Source organism: Pelophylax lessonae (genome assembly GCF_965119305.1).
Source record: "Pelophylax lessonae genome assembly, chromosome: 1".
Lineage (NCBI taxonomy): Eukaryota > Metazoa > Chordata > Amphibia > Anura > Ranidae > Pelophylax > Pelophylax lessonae.
In genome coordinates, this window is record NC_138768.1 from 298,417,100 (window position 1) to 298,439,239 (window position 22,140).

Consider the following 22,140-nt stretch of genomic DNA (forward strand, 5'->3'; position numbering starts at 1 on the left):
AGTTATACTTTAAGAACAAAGGTGAAAGAGTATGAGAATAAAAACCAGCAAGAGTAAAGAAATGTAAAAAAAAATGTAGCAACTGTAGAAAAGATATTCTAAGTAAGAATCTGAAAGTCTCCCTCTGTTGAGTACTAGATACCAGTAGAGGAAAGGATAATATCTTCATGAGTAATTATTGGTCACAAAAAGTGTACAAGTGTGTGCTAACAATAATCTGTAAAAGAGTATTTCGTTTTGTACTAAACGCACCAGACTTTACAGTAAGTGCACCCTTATGTCAGAAAAATGGTCCTTAATAGCTCACGCACAAAGGCAAATCTGAAAATCCTGACCACAAATGTCATCTAGTTGTGTGCTTTTATCAGAAAGGTAAATGTAGGGTGTGAAGCACCCAATAACATAGGTGGTAAGATTTTGTTTTCACCCCGTGCAGGAACCCTAAGTGGTACATTCATGTGGGCTACATAAACTGAAGGTCCATGTATTATAATCACAAACAAAACATTTTTTTTTTTTGTGTAGGCACTAATTAAGAGATCAAAGGGTTAAAGCATAAATGTGTCCTTGGGTGTGTTGGGACTTTTTCTTGCTTTAGAAATATCCATAATATCTATAACAGGGGCCAAAACATGACCTAGTTGAATTTATTTCCCATTACAAGTATGGTTCTCAGAGTCACTGCCATGTAGACATTAAGGTATTTGTGTTTTATCTTCTGATTCCCAAACTGGATATAGAGGCGCCCGTACATTCCTGCATAATCCCCACCCCCCTTAAAAAAAAAAAATAGGAGGCTTGAAACCTGGAATATTATGCATATACCTAATTGAGCAGGAAATTTGACATTCAGCCCACCCATTCCCAGGTCTCTTTGTTGGTTTAACATTGTGATGTGCCTCCAGACCAAAAGACCTGGAATTAAACAAAAACGTGAATTCATGGCTCCTGCTATACTTCGTAAGAAACCTGCAGGCATGTGTAATAGTTCAGGTTTACTACCAGTGTAGTGTTTCCATTATTCTGTTCACAGCAATTATTTAATTGGGTTCAAGGGGGAAAAAAAAACAAACAGATTACTGTACATACAGAACAGATTGAATGGTACAACTTATACTGCTAGCCTTCTACAATGACGCCATTGTAATAGATAAAAGTGATTCATGTTCACAGGTTGCACACTCTAACATCAAATTACTCCGTTTCTGATCTATTATCTATTTGAAATATTATAAAAAAAAAAGAAGTCCTGAATGTAAACCAATTAAATATTTTTTAGATGGCAGAATTGGCAAACTTATTCTTGCAGATCTGTTTTCAAGCGAAAAAAAAAAAAAAAAAGAGAGAGATTGACGTATGAGGAAATGTTTTTAGTTTTGATTTTTTTTTTTTTTTTTTTTTTAGCAGCCAGCATGTAAATTAAACAATAGTATTACACTACAAAAATTATATTCAAGTTTTCAAGTATTTATTTTTATTATTTTGTATTTACTTTAAATAACCTCCTGCATTCTCTCTTCTGATCTACATTTTTACTAGTGCAAGTTATGGCCTAAGAAAAAAAAAAAAAATTCACGTTACCATCTTTTTCATTAATTTATTTTCTGCCAACCTTTTCTGACAGAGTAGCAAAATTAATTTATTTTATCCAGTAAAGCAACACTGGCATGATTATATAGATTTTTTGGATAATATATATGTTTATTATTGTGTTTCAGAGTAGAAGAGCAATGTTTTCAGCTGTTAATAGCAGCAACAATGAAGCTCGAACACCCATTTGCATCCTTAGCACAATCTTGTGTAAGCATGTGTTTGAGTGGAAGGCTTACATTTACTGGGCTAAAACACCACAGATTCAATGGAAAGAGAAAGGAAAAAAAGCCACAGTAAAGGACTAATCTCTGGTTTCCATAAATTAAACATTTCATCACCAAAGAGACTTGAACGCATTGTGGATTAATTAAACAGATCGAGTAGGTGGTGCCAAATCAATTATGTCTTGTGAAAGATTAAGATCTACAGTCTAGCCTATTTTTAACAATTTCAGATTTAAAAAAAAATATGATTAAAAAAGAAATAAAATTGTTTAAAAGAAGGACCAGGTTACTATCCTCCCAGATTCTTAGGGTAAACCTGCTCTATTTTCCCCCTAAAAGCAAATATAGGAGGATTTTAAAAATATCCTTAAATGTCATTAAAAGATTTGTAACAAAATAACGAATCCACATGTTTATGGAGGCAAAACAATATTATATATTTATTACACAGGAGCCTGCAAAGCATTGCACCCTCCATCAGTGAACCGCAGATGCAATGTCAGGATCCTGCAGAAACCTACTTTAGCTTTCTGCCCATACCTCTATGCAGGCTTTTAGTTTGAAAGCTGGAGAAGGTGTGAATATACTATGAGCGTGCTGACCAGTGTGCTCACAGTCCATTGAGAACTACAAGCTGTTTGCAGCAGTGGCAGACAGGACTTGTTGTTTGTTCATTCACAGATTGCTGTGAATGAATGACATGGCTGTGCGCTCTGATTTGAAATGTGTTAGCGGCTGCGGGGGAGAACCCCTGCCTGCTGTCAAAGGGGGGGATCTCAAGGAGTGAGGCGGCTGCTGCATAGCAACATGTTACACCCTAAATACAATTGTAACATTTTGCTAAACCGGAACCTTTCCCTTAATAGCGGGCACCTGCAAGGGTCTGCAAGCAGCATCTGATCTCTGTGTAGCACCTCACCACTCACCACTAAAAAATTGGGTTCCAGGCTCCGAACAGCTTGCTTGTCTCTGACTCCCGCTCACACTATGCACCTTATTATTGCTTAGTGACATTGTTGGGGGCAAGCAGTTACTATTAAGCTGGTTGGGTATTGGCACCTTGGATTTTGATGCCGTAGGAGAGCTATATGGGGATCAGATGTGTTGTGCAAGCACCTGGAGGTGCCATGTCATGCTGGCCATACATGTACAGAAGTTTGTTCAAAACTGGTCGTTTTTGGAAAGATCAGTCGACATTCATGCTGTTATTGGACCCTGGATGTGCCATGTCATGCTGGCCATAAATGTACAGAAGTTTGTTCAAATCTGGTCGTTTTTGGAAAGATCGTTCGACATTCATGCTGTTAGTAGACCCTGGAGGTGCCATGTCATGCTGGCCATACATGTACAGAAGTTTGTTCTAAACTGGTCGTTTTCGGAAAGATCGGTCAACATTCATGCTGTTAGTAGACCCAACATTACCGATGATTTTGACTGTGGGCCTGGCTAATGTCGATGGATCCGAAGCGAAAATTTTTACCATTTCAACTAATAGTGTATATGTGTATGTTATAATCGAAGCAAAAAGAATATTCTGTCTGGTATAATTTATTTAGGTTTTTATTGTTATCAAACAATCATGGAAACGATCATGTAAACAAGTTTATTCTGTCAGTTAGTGGCCGATTCGTTTTTGACCGACGAATAATCGTTTAGTCTGCAAACAGCCGAAATTCTACACGTGTATGACCAGCATTATTCTCTGCAGGAGGGATATTCAGCCATTTGAAACAATTATTACAGCATTGCAGCTGTGTATTGTACAATGAAAAAAATGACTGTGGTTTCTATAAAGAGATAATTTTTGTTTCCATACCCACAGATAAAAGTATACTTAAAAAACAGTTCCCTTTAGCAGTATATTGGAACTGATAAAAAAAAAAAAAAAAAAAAAAAAAGACGTTTCTGGCTAAATGGTCCACCAAACTGGCGAAAATCATCCACTGACATTGTTTTCCACTGTGCAGCTGATAAAACGTCTCCTTCCTTACTTTTTATATCCAGAGGATAGGATTTCTGTCAATAATACCATATAAATGGTTGTCAAGAAAAAGAGAACTAGGATAAAGAAAAAAATTCAGCAGGTTGGAAAAACAAAAATATGTATAAATCACATATTACTTGTAGTATATTTGACTTTAATAGGTATAACCAGGAATTCTTGACTCTTTTACCAATATGGTAATATGATTTTCAGGGAAGTTTAAAAGTTTAAGTGTAAAAACACATGCAGATCCAAATGAAATTAGTTTTAGGCAAACTATACAGGAAAAGGACTCTATTAAATTGTTACTTTCAAGGCACGATGGTCCCTTCTTTGTAGAACTCTACAACAATTTCCTGTATACTTAGCTTTCAGAAAGATACCATCTGAGCTAAAATACGAGTTTTGTAAAGTAGCATGTAACATTCACAAACAAATATGCAATTTCAATACTGATCACAACCGGATTAAAGTGGATCAATTAGCTGTAAATGGCAAAAAAATATAGTTTAATTATTACCAATTACAACACTGAGATGACTATTTTAAAAGGTGTTAAAAAGTTGTTATAATTTAAATATATAAGCAGGCATTTTAGTTCTGGCAAAGTTGCCTGTGTAGTTGAGAACCAGTGTTTTAGGTCTACATAAATGTTTAAAAGAAATCACTGGACTAAAATTCTCAAATAGCCTTTTGTGTTAATAAATATATTTTTCTTATGCTGTACAAAAAAGGGGGTGGGCTGAAGACAAGGTTACATTAAGGCCAAAATGCATTTTTTTTTTAATATGTTTTGTTTTAACTGGAATGTGATTTCACTTCAGCTAAATTGAATGACAAAATGAAAATCAATATACAAAATAACAGAGAATGCAAAATGGTCCCCCAACAAATTTTAATGCATTGGTGCAAGAAGGTCTTTTTAAAAACAATGCATCAATTCTTGTGTGTAGATTTTACTGCAATTTGAAATGCACAGTGTCTGGTATGAGTGAGCCCTCCAATGGGTATTATGCAATTGGTTTGAAGTGAAATGAAGAATGTAAAAAAACTTCTTCCCTAGTCCCTGCCCAAATACCTTAATCTTTGTCAACGTAACAAAATTTTGCATATGTGTTTGTGAATGTTTCCAGTCTATATAAGGCAACTTGTATTTTTGGCTCATGGTACTTTAAATTACAATACCTGCTTTTTTTTTTTTTTTTTTTTTTACAACTAACCCTTTACAGTGTTATATTTGGTATGTAAGATTTTACTACAAAGTAATCACAAACAAAGATGGCAACTATATCAGCTGACTGTTGAATGGTCATATTTGCTAACATTTGACATATGACATGTCGATGTCTGAAGACCCCTGAATTCATTACATAAATTAAGAACAGCCCACATTTTCACAGCCCCCAATGAACAGTTATTGTAGTGATAACAAGCATCATTATACTGGGATATGAAACATCAACCTGCGATCCAGATTTCAAACACCAAAAACAGCAGTAGGCTTTGTCAGGTAAACATGAAAGAATAACTTGTTTTGTTACATAGTCATATTCCACAAAATGTGAGGATGAAGTAATAATTTAAACATTAAATATACCTCCTAATTACTTTATGTAGAATTAACCCAGGAAATATATCTTCATGGTAAAAAAAATATATAAAAAAAAATAAAGAACTATACCTAAAACAAAACTTTTGTAATTTGTTTGGGGATACATATTCTCTAATTTGGTCTGGCAATTTAAATAATAATTATTTCACAATTAAAAGCATATACTTAAAAATAAAGATATTAAAAAAAAAAAAAATTGGGGGAAAAAAATATCTTCTTTTGTATAACATAAATAAATACTTAACCTACTGCCTTCATTTTCATTCCACAGTGGTGAGAAATTTTGCTGCATTCAAACACAACGTTTATATATGGAAACAAGAATAGAGATTTCAACAAATACAAAAATAAACAACAAAATAAAAAAGAAATAGAGAATCAAGAAGATCCAACCGGTAGCTCTTTCTCTGTTACTGTTTGATTGAGACAAAGAAAGAAAAACCTGTGTTGATAGAGCCATTCTCTTCCTTTCACTTGCCATAAACAGAAAGCGCAAGAGGGGAAGAGGTAACCGTTCTTGGTTGGGGATGACCTGCAATGCTATGCATTCTAGTTGCAGAGCAGTGCGTGTTTCCCAACACCACCTCTGCCCTCACTGCACTTACAAACATACCTTCTTAGGGCTAAGTAGCATAATCTAGTTTACAGATTACAACCAGTGTTGGCCACCATTACATAAAAAGCAAGAATTTTATCTGTAAATGGGCAGGCGGATGTGGGCATGCTGATGATCAAGAAGCCTTGGCACAGACACTGTTTCATAACCTTTGCCAAGCATCTGCTCCTTAATACAAGGTGGGTGAATGTCATTGATAAGATACTCCAAAGACTGAAGACTACTGCTAAGGATAGAGGTATTGCAAAGGGTCTTGCTGGGGATGCTGGTTAGTCCATCTGATGGATGTACCCCCAATTCCCTGTGACCATTGGCAAGTTCCAGGGGATTGTAACAGTCACTGGTGGGAGTGACCAAGATACTGTTCCATGGAGGAGCAAAGTATTGCCCCACTGAAAAATTACCATGCATGCCAACACAGTTCAGTGGGGAAGAACTGACTTTTTCAACAGCACTAGCAAGTGTATAAGGACGAGATACTCCAGGGCACACTTCTGGTGACTTGCTCACTGCTCCACCTCCACCACTGCCTCCACTGTATATCCGAAGTTGCTGCTGTTGTTGCTTCTGTTGCCAAATTAGGTAGTCCATGCCATCCTGATAGGATCCAGGTTTTGCTACCACTTGGGCAGATCCTAGTGCCAGCTCAGCGCCTGCTCTACAGTCTTGCAAGACAGTGCCCGTATAAGCCACAGTGCCCCCGGTCATTGCAGTAAAGCCATTGGTCATTCCCTGCTTAGCTGGACTAGAGTTAGTAACCACCACACCTTGACAAGCCTGGTGAGAAGCTTGAGCCTGGCACTGTTGGTTAATCTGGTAAATTATGCTTTGAATGGAGGGCAGATTAGACTGTTGGAGTGTTAAATTTCTACCTGTTAAAGGAATGACTGATGTTGCCACAGTCACATTGGGTGGCACTGGTGCATCCAACTGCTTATGATTTGCAAGATAACTCAGTTGCCCATTGCAAGGTTGGCCTTGTGTTAAAGTGCTTGACATGGTGTAAGGAGCAACACCAACCTGTGCAGCAGAAATTTTAGTTCGTTTTCCCTCTACATTCTTCACTACACTCTTGCTAGAAGATTTAACAATAGCAAGCAGGCCTTGGTAGCCACTTGTGTGTATTGGGTAAGGGCTGTAGCGCTGGCCTGTGGTATCATATCCATTTACAGTCCGATTTAGGTGCTTGTGCTGGGGGACCCTGATGTTGGTGGGGAAGATCTTGATAGACAGTGGGTTGTTTGCAACTTTCTGTGCGTAGGCATCTAGTTCAGCAGGACTTGGGTATCTTGTGGTCTGCATTGGTGTGGCAGTTTCACCTGCAAAATGAAAGAACAAATCAGTATGATTGTATTCAGTATATTGGTTTTGATTTCATTACATAAAATTTATATATCTACAATTTTAACCCATGTAGGGTTCTCTGGATATTTTAAACAGTGCTAAGATATAGAAGATTGAAGAATGAGGAGATGGATAAATAAGAAAGGCTTGATATATGATCCAAAAGAAAGCCTTTCCCGCCTGGTGTCTAGCTGTTGTATGGATCCACTTAAACACTGAGCCACAGACCTAAGGTACATCCTTGTTCTGGGTAAGTAACATACTATTGAACTGGTGAGTCAGAATGACAGCCAGACAGCTAGTTGCAAAATGAGAAGACAAAAATCAAACTCTCGACTGTTGGCTATTGTACAGTATTTGGACAGCTGCAGGTGCCTGAATGCATATAGTGACAGTGGAGATTCAATGCTACTGTCAAACAGTGGTAGGATGCATTTACTGCTTTAGCTGATAATTTTCCATCTAGCTTAGTCGATTTTTAAATAGTCCTTTCTTGAGCTGAATGTTGCCTACAGGGCCATGACTCAAATATCAGCTGATTTAGCAGGAACTGGTCAAAATGTAAGCTGTCTATGGCCAGCTAAAGTCTGATGGGCTAATAACTAAAACAGAGATACCCTGTTGTAGCATCTCTGCCCAAGAGAGAGATATAAGCCCGGCATAACCAGTGTTCTGAATGAAAAAAAAAATATATAACAGGATTACTCCATCCACAAAAGCAAGATGGATGGAGGAATACCCACCAATGGGACATTGTATTCACTGTTGTCAGACTGTACTGATCAGCAGCTGCAGCCACTGACAAAAGTTTTCAAGGATGTATGTTTGACGGAAGTCAATCTAACAATCGGCTTTTGTCGAACAGGGAGGGCTCTGCTGAACCGGTCAAATTTCGTTCTGACTATGCCCAACATTACAGTGGTTTAACATTATCTCAAGCATCTGATGTGGATTGTTATATGTATTAGCTTATTCAGCTAGCATTAGGCAGAGCCACCAATATCCTAACAGGGCACGCTGTTGTAAATTTAAACTTGGTTGGCTAGTACAACTACCTGGGCTTTGGCTATCAATATTCTTTTTTTTTTTTTTTTTTTAACTACTGAATAAAATTGATTCAGAACGTGCTAATCTAATGTTCTAAATTTAGAGGTAATAAATTATGAAAAATGACCCCAGATAGCCAGGCAGAGTTTCATGCAGACAGTAAGCACACAGACATCATATTAAAAAGGGAGAAAAATGGTAAAAGTCAGCTAGAAAAGTCGGGCATTTTGCAGGTGAAAGGGTTGTTCTAGACAAAGCTGTGGCCACCTAGCAGTCTTTTGAAAAAAATCCATTATTCAAAAAGATTACATTTTTTTTACAGCAGTTTAAAGAAAGAATGAAAACTTGACAAAATTCTTCAAAACGCAGAACATTCCGGGCGGCATCGCTAATGATTATAGAGGTAAATTATGTCTTGTGTCTTCGAAAAAAGCATTTTTGATTACTAAAAAAAAAAAAAGTCCATATTTTGTGAGATGGCAGTTAATAATTTAATGACAGGGGAGGAAAGAGCTGTCAGTTCAGCACACATTTGTCTCTATTCTTCTGTTAACAGACAAAAAGCCTTAGAACTGTGGCATTTGGTTCCACCCAAAAGTACTTGGGGGAGACAAAAATTACTGAACTGCTGTCGCTAAAAATTCCCTATAATTAATAAAAAAAAAATCTACACTTTATAATTTAACCCTTACTCCACCTGCCATTAGACACTGCAGTGGGTATTTGCAATTGATGGAGGAATAACAGTACGATCAGTGATTTTTCTATTTGATACATGTTGATTTGAACAGACGGGCTAAATAAATGCCTTTATTTTGTACTGCAGATTTTATAGAACCACTTTTGATTTTAGATGATTGCGTGATTGCTTGGATACTTATGCTGAGCAAACTCAATGCAATTTCATCAAGCAAAAACAAATTAGGCACTGCTTTAATTAGATGGGAGTATCATAATGTCATAATGAAAGAATAACAAGCATTCACAAAAACACCCTTTATTAGAAATAACCAATTAAGTCTTCCAGCATGCTGGGAAATTCTACTGTCCAAACACAGAATCTATCCTTGGATGGAAAACCATGGAAGATAGTTAAATCCTTTATCATAGAAATGGTTAGAGTATAGAAAGGTTGATTTTTTGATTTTTTTTGTAGATTCTTTACATGAAGAATACATTATACTAGCTTGTTTGATAGATTTTTAGAGCTAAAATGTGATGTACAGCCGCTCAGAGTAAGCACAAAGCATCAGTTAATTGGCACATATTTTATGCCGAGATGCAAGGTATAACGAACTGCATAACAATCTTCTTCTAATAATACAAATGAGAATGAAAAGGTCTATGTGATTTCTTCATAGCATATTTGCTAATGCTTTCCTGGACTTCTTGTGATGATTGGAGACATTTATGAACTCCCAATGTTATCTATAGCAGCCGCTTAGCAGTTTGCTTAAATGTTTTAAGCCAATCTAGGAAAATTGTGCAGTCTAATTGGCTGCAATGGGTAACAACTTTTTTATTTTCTGCATATGTTTTCAACAATGTTTCTTGTGCATAAAATAATCAGATTTTTCCAAGTACTGTTTCCATTTTATTGCTTACCCTAAGAACTAAGGCATGAGCAGTGCAAGACAGCAGTCCTCCTAATGCGCCTCAACCTTGTTCTCCTGTTTTCTAGGATCCTAATAATAAAATTTTTTTAATCATTACGCTACAAAGGAAGGCAGCATCTCTGCATTTTAGCTATTCAAATAATATCCAGAAAAAGTCAGATATTCTAGAATAATTTTAATGTGTATCTAGCCATTTTTAAAGAAAACTAGAGCTTTTATCAAACATATATAGCAGTGGCATCAGTAACTAATGCTACCCACATCAATAAAAGCTTCCATTTCCTGTCGCCCTGAAGCAACAGTGAGATAAGTGATGGTACAACCAATATAGCTGCTTTGCTAAACAGGAAAATAATATGGGATGAAATCATAAATAAAAAGAGAAGCACTGAAAAAAAAAAAAAAAAAAAACAGATCAAACTTATAGATTAAAAATAGAAATAATGGATACAGTGGTGAGGGGGTAGAACCCCTATTAGGTTTTTACTGTTGTCCCCACTTAAAAAAATTCACCCTGTCTTCACCAGAATTGCAATACAGAGGAAGTCTTCCAGTGGGGAAACGTACAACTAAGAGTGGATTTTGTTCTTACTGTTAGGTGTACTAGATTGGGTGTTAAAGAGGATGCATCCCTAAAAAAAAAAAAAAAAAAAAAAAAAAAAAAAAGAAAAGATCCTGTTCCTTTAAAGCATGTTAACCTGCATAGAGCTTGCACAGTGTCATTGTTCCCTTTCTATGCTGTAAAAAAACCTGGTTTATTCTGCCTGTTCCTGTGTCCCCCCTTAGTGTGGCTGCTGATCCATGATACAGTGGTCAGTTTACGTGCTCCTGTCAGCCAGCAATCTCTCCCTCTCCCCCTCTGCCTGTCAGCTCCTGTGTGTGAGCAGATATTCAAACCTGCCCCTTCCTGCCCCCCCCTTCTTGCCACTTTTCCAAGTGGCAGTAAAGTTTGTGCTCACAATTACTTCCAGCCCCTCTGTTATAACAAGATATAATACACTGTGTATGTGCGTTTTTTAGATTATGCAGCTAAATACATTATTCCACTCTGCCAGTATATCACATGACCGCCCGACTGACGTCAGAGGGGGATCACAGCCCCTCCCTCTGTAGTCCTTAGATCCGGGGAGGGGGGTCACGTGACCATACATCGGTGATGTGAAAAGCTGTAATTAGCAACAGAATTAGAAAAGAAAAACACATACACTGTGTAGTATAGCTTGTTATAACAGAGGGTCTGGCAGTAATTGTGAGCACTGACTTTACAAGCACTGTAAGGCAGTTTAGGTAAAAAATAAATAAAAATCTGCCGCAGTTTAGCTAAACCCCCCAAAAAAAACCCAAAACACCTTTTCAATATGTCTCATGTCCTGCAGACAGCTGGATCCTGTAGAAATCTTTGTGTAGGGATGCTGGTGCTCTTCCTGTCCTTAAACATCTAGCAGAACTAAAGAAGTTCGGCCGTGCCCGTCCTTTCCTCCTCCATTAAAAATGTAGCACACTTTGAATAGAGAGACAATAATGTAATTTGCCTGAATCTTCCCCATTCATTATTCGTTTTACATGCAGTGAAAACAAAGAAAGATATTTTTGTCAATGGAGAAGAGAGAAGGTCCCCAGCAAACCAACTTCACAGCAATTCTGGCTGAAGACCGGAATCTAAAAGCCTACGCAGCGCCGGATGATCAGCGTCAGAAGGAGGCCCAGGATCCTTGTACAGTGGATTTTTTTTTTTTTTTACAGGATCCAGCTGCCCGCACAACATGGGACAGATAAGTAGTGTCAATAAAGTTGTAGAGATGTTTTGCTTCAACTTTAAGGGAACTACTGACAGGGGTTTTAGCCATTTCCTACTCTATCCAAAATGGAAAAAAAAAAAAAAAGTTTAGGCTTCAGTTATACTTTACTTAAGAATGTAAACAGATTCATGGAACATGTATTATGAAAAAATATGTAAAGGCACGGAAATCATTTATATTTTCTAGATACGCTGTACATTACCAGAGAAAGAAAATACAGTCTATAACCTATACTCCTTTTTTTGACCTTATGGCCATCACGCTTGTTTTAGCTGACATTGCAATGGCCTTGGCTCTGGAGAAAACACCTTACTCTATGTTGTTATTAATCAACGTTACGCAAAAATAACCCTGGGGCCTCAAGTCTTTATTTTTCCCATGGGAACGAGCTATAAATCAGTATTGATTACTGGTGGTTATAAATTTTTATTTTAGTAATTTTACAAAAATGCGCCTTGCCAACCTAATCAAAAGTGGAACTGAAAATTTGCATAAAACATGAATTATTATATAAAAGCTCAATAATACTAACATTAGACTAGTTATACACATGCTTCACCCAAAATATAAAACACATCTCGTATTTGAGCTTTCAAGAGGCTGCAGTCCAAAAAACACAAACATAATTTTAACCCAGGAAAAATAAATTGAATGTAAGACACATTATAGAAGCAATTTCATGGTTGTTTAACCCCCTTCAAAATACACACATCCCTGTATGGGGAAGGAAAATCAGCATTTTTTTTATAATGGACCAAAAGGGCTCGTTCGTGCAATTTTTACAGATGATCAACAAAATTAGCACTTTTTAAAGCTATTTCATCGAGCTTTTATCAGCCAGTAATGTTTGGTTCTCTTGATGACATTACATTTTAGAAGCATACAAGAGTGTTTCTATTACATTTTCAAATCCATACTGCTATAGATATAAATAATTTATGCAAAAAATATTTTGTATCCAGATACACCTACCAACACCAATACACCTACTAACACTTCCAGATTATATACAGTGACTGAATTTAAAAATCCCTTTATATTTCAATGTTTCACACTAAAGATTGTATATAAGAAGAGCTATGACGTCTATGTTGTAATCCATTGTAGCCAATCAAATACTGCCTGACACGATGGACCACTCGGTCTTTTTTCTGCCATCAATTCTAAGCTTCTATGTCTTTCACTGGATGAAAGTAATTTAACTGTTGGATTAAAATAGCTTACTTTGGTTCTATTCAGAGTATGGTTTTCATTAATATTTATCTACACGAATAGGAGGGTGGGAGCTGCCTTGCTGTCTGTAGGAGCAGCTCAGGAGTGCAAAACAAACTAAAATGATGCTGTAGTTACAAAGAATGCAAAGAAAGATTGACTTGTGCATTTCTCCTCAATAAAAGGAGTGTAAAACAAGGAGGAGAAATAAACACACCTAAAACTGCATGGTCCATCTATTTCAGATGGTTTACTAATGATGAATGAAATAATTGTGGTTTCCAAATACGTAAAAAAAGAACCTTCTTTACCACTTCCTTCTTAGTGGCCTTTTTTTTTTTTAAGTATATATGACTGCTGTCTGTAGATAGGCTGATTAAAAGACCCCAAAGCAGGTTTCAAACATTTTGATATGCAAGGACAATCAAAAATGGAGAAAGATCTGGGAGTCTTAGTAGAGGATAGACTAGGCAATAGCATGCAATGTCAAGCTACAGCTGCCAAAGCCGGCAAAATATTAGCATGCATAAAGAAGGGGATGTATTCCAGAGATAAAACTATAATCCTATCACTTTATAAAACTCTGGTCCAACCACATCTGGAGTATTCTGTTCAGTTCTGGTCGCCAGTCCTCAGGAGGGATGTGTTGGAGCTGGAGAGATTCCAGAGAAGGGCAACAAAACTAATTAGGGGATTGGAGGACCTTAATTATGAAGAGCGTTTACAATCGCTTGATTTATTCTCCCTGGAGAAGAGACGCCTGAGAGGGGACATGATAGCAATTTACAAAATACCTCAATGGTGATCTCAGCATAGAGAAAAAACTATTCAGTCGCAAGGATTGCATGAGGACACGAGGAAATACAATGCGATTAGCGGAGAAGCGTTTTGACCTCAGGCAACGCAGGGTAGTTCTTTACTGTTAGGGCTACAAGATTGTGGAATTCTCTACCACAAGAGGTAAAAATATATGATGTAGTAATGGTAACTTCTGTGATTTGGTTACATAGTTAGATATATAATGTTATATTACATTTTGTTTACATCTCAACACGGTAATGAAACTTGGTAATGACGTTTTGCGAGGAAACCTAAATGGGGACTGAATTGGCGATGTCCTCACTATGCGTTCCTCAAGTTTATATACAAGGAGACCATAATGAGTGACACAATAAGCATTTTTTTGTGGCCTGTTCACTATTCTGAAAACAAATGTATTTAGCTAATTAATGTAGCCAAGAATAATCTATTTTGGTAATTAATAAAGACTGAAATAACCAAGTAGCACCTGCTGGTTCTTTATATACAAGTGATTCTAATGAGCACCTACCAGAGGCATTGCTAACTGAAAAGAAAAAATGTGATCACGATGGGCTGCAGTTCACGCCATTAAACCAATGTAGCACACCAGTTACAGGTGTTAGAAACAGGAACCTCTATTAACCACCATATTAAACTCGTTTCGCTATGGCTTTTCAGAATAAAATTTTATGCTGATGGAAACTGTAATCAGATCCAACATGGAAAATGAAACATACTTTCATGCATGCTTAGCACTTTTTTTAACAGACGTTTTGTAAAGGTCACTTACAGTTCACAGATCTGAGGAATTAACGCATTTTAAATTTGTTTTTGGGGGTATAGCAAAAATATAAATAACATAAATGGCTAAAGTAAAAAATGAAATGTTAAAGAAACCTAAATCTCTTGATGCAAAAAATATTGGATTTATCCAAAAACAGATTAGATATTTCATAGTGTTAATTTTTGGGGTGTTGTCATATGCGACACATTGTTTTGCATACTGAGCACAGACAAGGGTAAAAAAATACTCTACCTTTGAAATTTAATTAAACCCAAAAATACAAATTAAATTTATTGCAGCTTACCGATCCTCAGTTACGGCTGCATTAGGTTTTTCTATTTTCAGGCTTGTTTTTCCTAATTTTCATCTGATGATCTTGTCAATAACACACTTCCCCTCCTAGGCTGACAACACTCACCATGTTATATATAGGGTTGTCATCCTAGGACAGGACAAACCACCCCCCCCCCTATTTCCTTCTTCACAACATGGGGAATGGTGTTTTGCAGTCCAAAGAGATGGCAGAGAACACTGTAACTGATAAGAATACAGAACAGAAGTGAGCTCACTGAATTTCACTCAGGATAAATAGGTATTTCTTATCAGATATCCGATATCAAAGAAGTTTATTGTTAGGATTTACACAAGACCAGCTTCTTCTGACTACTTAAAAACAACCCATGGCTCATTTATACCTCATAGCTCTCAAAATAGGCTGGAAATGTCTCACCTGTAATATAACAAACATACTGGAGCGCCCTGGCATAGCACAGTAGTCAGGTCAGTTTTGGTAATTAAAAAGGCAAAAAAATATACTCACAAGCATAAGGTTCTCATAAACTGGGTCAGTCCTGGAAGCCAGTTGACCTGAATTAGTGTTTTGAAAATGCTCACACCTTAACAGTGCTTTATGCATGAAGAGGTTTGCCATGCTTAGGATGGTTTGTGTCTAGTAGTCTTGATGACAGACAATGGTTTTATGTGTATATGAGTATATTTTATGCGCGTTTTAATTTAATAATTAATTTAATTAATTAATTACATTGAATAAAATTGTCCTTAGTAACCATACTATGTAGGCACACCCAGGTGTATTTTTTTGTACTATGATCGATGTTTAAGATCAGTTAAAAAAATAAAAATAAAATAAAAGAGAATAAGGCATCGGCTTGCAAAATTCCCATCATATGCCGGGCTCTTACTGTAATGCTCCGAAAATACATTGGGGATCATTCACAAAAGGGATTAGAAATTTCACTTGCCCCAGGTAACCTGTGTTCATTTTTAATACCCAAAAATGTGCAGGGAAAAAAAATTAAATTAAAATAAAAGTTATTGTCTTGTACAGGCTTGGACACTTGAAGAGAACACAGCTCCACTGAGCAGCTTTCTACTCTTTTAGTAAAAACCACTAGATTTAGTTTCATGCTTTCATTGTAGTTTCAATTGATACCATATGTTCTTGTTTTGCAATATTTAATTGCAAAAGTATTGTTTTTTAATTAATTTCATAGTATCCAAGTTGGGGTAAGCTTTGTACAAGAAGGCAGAAACAGCTCATATTATCAGACAGAATGCAAAAAAAAAAAAAAAAAAAAAAAAAAAAAAGAAGAAGTCAGGCTGTGATTTGACCCAACTTTTACCTCTGCATACCATGCAAGGTGGATTCACAACAAGCAATGTGCAATCATTGTGCATCAGGAGCTGACACTAGCCTTAAGGTTGTGAACCAAGCCAAGTGTTGTCACATCAGAAACTTCCATCACTGTGTGAAATGTGACACAAATGGATTAAGTCAGGAAAATCAATATCTTACACTGGCTATACATACTTGGATCATGTCAAACAGCATCAGATCTTAGGAAACTGCAATGTAAGTGCTTCAGGATGGGGGTGGGATAATATGTGTAAAACCAAGGCACTACCCCATTTTTATTAGAGATGGGGCTTTAAAGCAAGGGAAAACTGTGATTAAAGGTGACCCATGCATGGCTGATAAAATTAGATAAAAGTAAGACAAAAAAGACTTGACCCTCACTTTGTGGCAACAGAAGCTTAAAAACAAAATAGTTACATGAATGATAACGTGTGGGGGTAGCCCATTGATGCACACAGAGATGTCTCAACAGATAGGAACGAATATTTCACTGTGAGTTCACCATATTTTTTCATCTGTTAAGCCGTGGACAAAAACAGATTCTAATTACAGATAGATTGCCTATTGTTCTTAGTGAGTGATCTGCCTAGCATGAAGGGCCAGCTATACATGCTTAGATTTCTCTTGTCTTGCCTCATGGGCTGAACAAGAGAAATCAATAGGTTCCCCAAACCATGCTAAATAGTGTGAATGGAGGAATCTATACTGCCGGTTATTGTATTCAGAAAGTCGTAGCACCTGCGGCTGCCTAAATACCCAAACAGTGATTGCACATGATAGGATGCAGTAATTGTCTTGCAAAAATGTTTCCAACTGGTTTATGTTTATTTATTTTAGGTACTTGTATACCAAGGCAATTTATGGAGCGCTTTTATGTATATTCACATCATCCCTGTCCCTCAAGGAGCTTATAATCTAAGGTCTCTAACTCACATTCATACATACGCATACTAGGGCCAATTTAGGCAGGAGCCAGTTAACCTACATGCTTGTCTTTGGAGTGTGGGAGGAAACCTCACAGGCACAGGAAGAACACGCAAACTCAAGGCAGGTTATGCCGTGGTTAGGTTTCAAACCAACAACCCTAGTGCTGCCAGGCAGAAGGGCTAACTAGCCCCTGTGCTGCCAGTGTGATTTTGAAATCTAATTTTGTGGAGCCAGCCACCCCCAGCTCCAATTTCTCAAAATTTGAGTCATGCATGGCCAGCTTCACTTTATCAAACAGAAAACTCAAGGAAACAAGCACAAGACATTAAAAGAACCCCCCTACCATATACAATAACTATTTGGCAACCATCTTGTACACACCATCACCATGGAAATGGCAAGGGAAAGAGCGATCCAAACTAGGCTGATGAGCATTTGATGCACTCATGCAAACTCCCTTTGGATAACATTAGGCATAATGTGACATTTTTGCCACAACAGAGGCAATAAATACCAGTAATGTTGATAAAGGTCATTAGGTACAAAAAACACTGATTATGTTTCCTATTTTCACACTGTTCTCTTACAATTCCACTTCTCTACATGAACAAACATTGCTGTGTCGTTCAAGTGATCGGATTCTGGTAATTTTACCACACACTGTCTGCATTGTCCTTCATTATGTAACGGCTGTCCTTGGCAGCAACTCGCTATTTATGTGACACTAATTAGCTGTGTGACATTTGCAAAATTTGAATAAAAAAATCTCTCAACTGTGCCTTGTAGTGTGATAAAAATACTAAAAGGGAATATATGCACCCATTTGGATTCCTACCAAAACATTAACTGGCTTTCTGCAGAACACTAGTGGGGATTACACCTCTGGCACATTGAGGGCTCGTTCACCTCTATGTTGTAGCTTACGTTTAACCTTTTTTTTTTTTTTTAAACTCATTCCCCTGCAGTGAAAATTTTTAATTACAATGCTTAAAACCTAGAATTTGCTTTGAAATTAAAAAAAATACACAAAAAAACCCCAAACCATTGCCAACCATCTCAAGTCTAAGTCCAAAGCTAAAGCTGGCCATACACAGGGTGAATGTTCCTAATGAACAATTTGAAATTAGGCCGTGGGTGACCCTACCGGTATAGGCTTTAGCTTTGGGTTACTAGTCCAGAGGGCAGTGTGTAATACAGCAAGTTTTTAAAAACAAGCGCAGTGATTTTCAGATAACCTTAAAGCGGAGTTCCGGGCACAGAAGTCATTTTTCAATAAACATACCCCCGGGACAGTCAGGGCTAGCACATTCCACAATGGCTAGCCTCTGATCTGTCCCGGTTCGCACTTACCTTTTAGAAGAAATACTTACTTATAAAATTTCTTCCACAGCGTTTCCATCTCTCTTGTGGGCAGCTGAAGCCGGCGCGGTCCTCTTCTGTGTCTTCTTCCGCATCTTCTTGTCCCAGAATGCGCCTGCACCGGCCCCTCTCGTCACTTCCGGTGCGGCGCCGCATTCCTCCACAGCTTCTGGGCATGCCCAGAAGTTGTTTAGCAGGGGAATGCGGCGTCACCCAGAAGTGACGAGCGGGGCCGGTGCCGTCGCTGGGAGCGATGACGTTCAGCTCCCAGGAATCATCGCGAGACAGGAAGTGACGGGTGAGCCGCGGCGCTGAGGGAGGAAGTACTCTGAGGTGAGTATTTACGATCTTCAATTACAAGGTGAGTAAACAAAAAAAAAAACCTAACTATCCAATTCCTTTTCAGATGATGTCTAACTAGCGGAGGGGCACGAAAAAAATATCGATTTTGTGCCCGGAACTCCGCTTTAAGCTGCTTTTTTTTATACATTTAGCACCCTTCAATGCCATTTTGGGGATGTTAAACCAAACAATAAAATAGAAAAAGCAGTTCTGGCAGCAATATTTACCTTTTTTCTTTTTGCCCTATGTGCACTCACCATTCTGCAGTCCAGCACAGGTCCTCTTCCAGGTTGAACAATCTCGAGCTTTGCTCAAGCCAGTACCAGTGAGCATCACTGGACTCATGGGAGAATGCAACAGGGAGTGGTCCCATGCAGTTATGTGGCAAGTCTTTACTGTAACTAAAGCAGTATATAACTAAGAGCCAAAAATTTAATATATTGCAACTCACCAATAAAGTGGTGGTTGCATTCATTTTTTTTCCTCCTTGTTTTTGCCTGGTGATCTGCCCCAAAACACACCTCCTGTGTTAGCGTGCCCCCACTCTGAATGAATGAGCACAGGGGCACCTTTGGACAGCAGCATTGTCAATCTGGGGGTCCGTGTTAGATAGACTAGCAGATTTAAATACACTAAGTCCAGCTAACACTTTATAAGTAGTTACAGCAAACAGTTTTCTTTACTTTTGGGATAAAGATTTCACATAAATAAAAGCAGATCATTGTAAGCAACTCTGCAGTGGTAAATGGTTTGTTTAATCCCCGTAACTGACACAATCTGCACAAGAGCTTGTTCTTTTTAAAAACAGACTTACAAGGTGAAAACAGAAGAAAACCTAAAAAAGAAATATAATTCACCCACTATGTCTAATTAGTAAGCTTCAATATAAAAAATGTTTGCTTTTGGGTTTAATACTGCTTTTAAGCTTGGCGTTTATTACCCTAAATTGGAATTGACTATAAATGCAGGCTGGAGCTGACCGAAAGCTTGGCATATGGACAAAACAAGGTTGTAAGAATTAAGAACTAATTTTTACATAAAATATGCAAGCAGACAAACAAAGAAAAACTTCTGCTGCCTACTTTAGGGGCTTACCAATCGCTGTCAAACTCAGTGCTTCCAGTCTCCGGTCCTCGGTGGCCACCAACAGTGCTTTGCAGCTCTCTTCATAGAATCACAAGTGAAATAATTAGTGCGCTTCCATGTTACTAATTAACTGTGCTTCTACCTGGTAGCGTGGAAAATATGATCTGCTGGAGGCCATTCAAACCAAGAGGAAGGAAACCCTGTTCTCAAATTCTATTTTACTAGACACACAATGAAAGGCAAATGGGGCACAGGAATTTATCATGTACTTTCAGAAAGTATACATCTGAGTTAAGACTCATAGGTTTTTATACGTGTGTTCTTCTGCCGCTATATGTTCTGCTGTGCATTGTAGATGCTCTTTTTATCTAGATATCAGGGAATATGGCTCCCTGCTTAACCATCTGCTGAGATAGAATCTGTGTGCCATACTGTTTTCTACCAGTCAAAGCAGAAAAAGGTCTGCATAGGAAAAAGGCACTCGGATCTATATAATGAGCAAATATGGCTACCCTCCAATCATTTAGAGCAACAAAAGGTTACTTTTGATTGGTTACATTCTTCACAAAGCCTTCAGCATATTATGTATATTAGCTGCGAAGTGTATAAATCAATAGGATATTTTTTGCCAATACTTATTTTGTCTAATGCCCTTCCAATAAGCACTGCTTTTCCTTTGTAAATAATTCCCAGCAAGTTAATTTTTTAAGGCACGGTTCCAGTAATGATTAGTGCAGCAGAAATAAAAATCTATTCATTCTCCTGGTAAGCAATTGCTGCCTGGAGTATTAAAGAAACACCAAATACTAGAGGTAACAGGGACATCAAAGTCACTGTGACCCAGCACAGCACATATCAGAGGAAATTAAATAAAGCAGTCAAAGGAGTAGCAAATATTCATACACATGAAACCCAGGATCCTCTGCTCTGTATAATGACTTTTGACAAGGCCTCTCTGAGAGGATTCTAAAAAGCAGAAGTTGGTAATGGAAGAAAACAAAACAAAAAAAAAACCTACTAATGTGCCAATATATAAAAACACTGCTGTATTGAAAAGAATATGGTAAATATGAAAGCTGGGTAGGATTTGTATAAACTATTTTTAAAAATCGCAATGTAATGAGAAAACTCTGAAATCACCAAGTACTTCTTTAGCATAATGAAGAAAATAAAGTCGTTTTTTGCACCATTTAATAATAAAATATACCAGCCTTTCTCAAATAGGTTTACTTGGAACTCTAGGCTTCCTCCAAATATTGCTAGGGGTTCCTTGAGCAATGAGAAAGTTCTGCTTCTTGTGGTGCTTTTCCACTGCATGGAACCGAACGGTTTCGGCTCGCTTTTGTGCTTTTCCACTGCTGGTACCGCATGGTACGGTGTAGGAACTGTTCGGTACGGTATGGCGGCACTTTTCCACTACATGGAACCGAACGGTACGGCTCTATAAAACAGTACCACCTCGATTGTGGTTCCTAGAGGTACCATACCAGTACCATATCCCACAATCCTTTGCATGCAGCTGACTGTTTGTCACTACTAGCCACTGATTGGTCAGAGAATCGTAGTTATCCCATCCACTTACTTTAGTACTACTTTAGTGGAACAGCAAACCATACCAAACCGTACCGAACCGTTCCAACACCGTACCATGCGGTACCATGCAGTGGAAAACCAAACAGGGCCAAGCAGGGCCAAGTAGAGCCGAGCCGGTACTTGCAGTGGAAAAGTGCCATTGCATAAGTAACCACTGACCACCAATAATCTTTTCTAGCTATATGAAAGAAGGAATTCTTCCCATTGACCACAAATGTAAGGAGCAATGTTCCCATTGACAATCATGCTAATGTATCACAAATTGTAGATACAGTAATTATTAGCAAGGGTTCATTGAGACTTCAATTCTCATTGAAGGATTCCTCATAGTTTGAGAAAGGATAAAATATATTGTTAAAATACTTAATTTAACATATTTACACTTAAAAGAATACCAGTTTTTCTTTGCTGTATCTGGTCTTGCTGGCTATTCAGCAGCATGGGATGTTCTAAGCATGAGCAAGTGTCCTGTACTGAGGGATTCTTGGAGAAGGTTGGGTGGGTCATAAGGAACATGGGGAGAAAGGTGCACTATGGACTAACA

The 22,140-nt window shown here is 37.7% G+C and overlaps 1 protein-coding gene across 2 annotated transcripts in view; it reads right to left on the reverse strand.

Moving 5' to 3' along the window:
- Positions 1-5,630: 5,630 nt before the first annotated feature.
- FAM222A (family with sequence similarity 222 member A) overlaps positions 5,631-22,140 on the reverse strand; it is a 119,188-nt gene continuing 102,678 nt past the window's right edge. For both annotated transcript variants that reach the window (XM_082274776.1, XM_082274775.1), the window contains exon 3: positions 5,631-7,348. In XM_082274776.1, the coding sequence (XP_082130902.1) occupies positions 6,105-7,348 (1,244 nt within the window). In that variant the 3' untranslated portion in view covers positions 5,631-6,104. The remainder of the gene's footprint in view (positions 7,349-22,140) is intronic.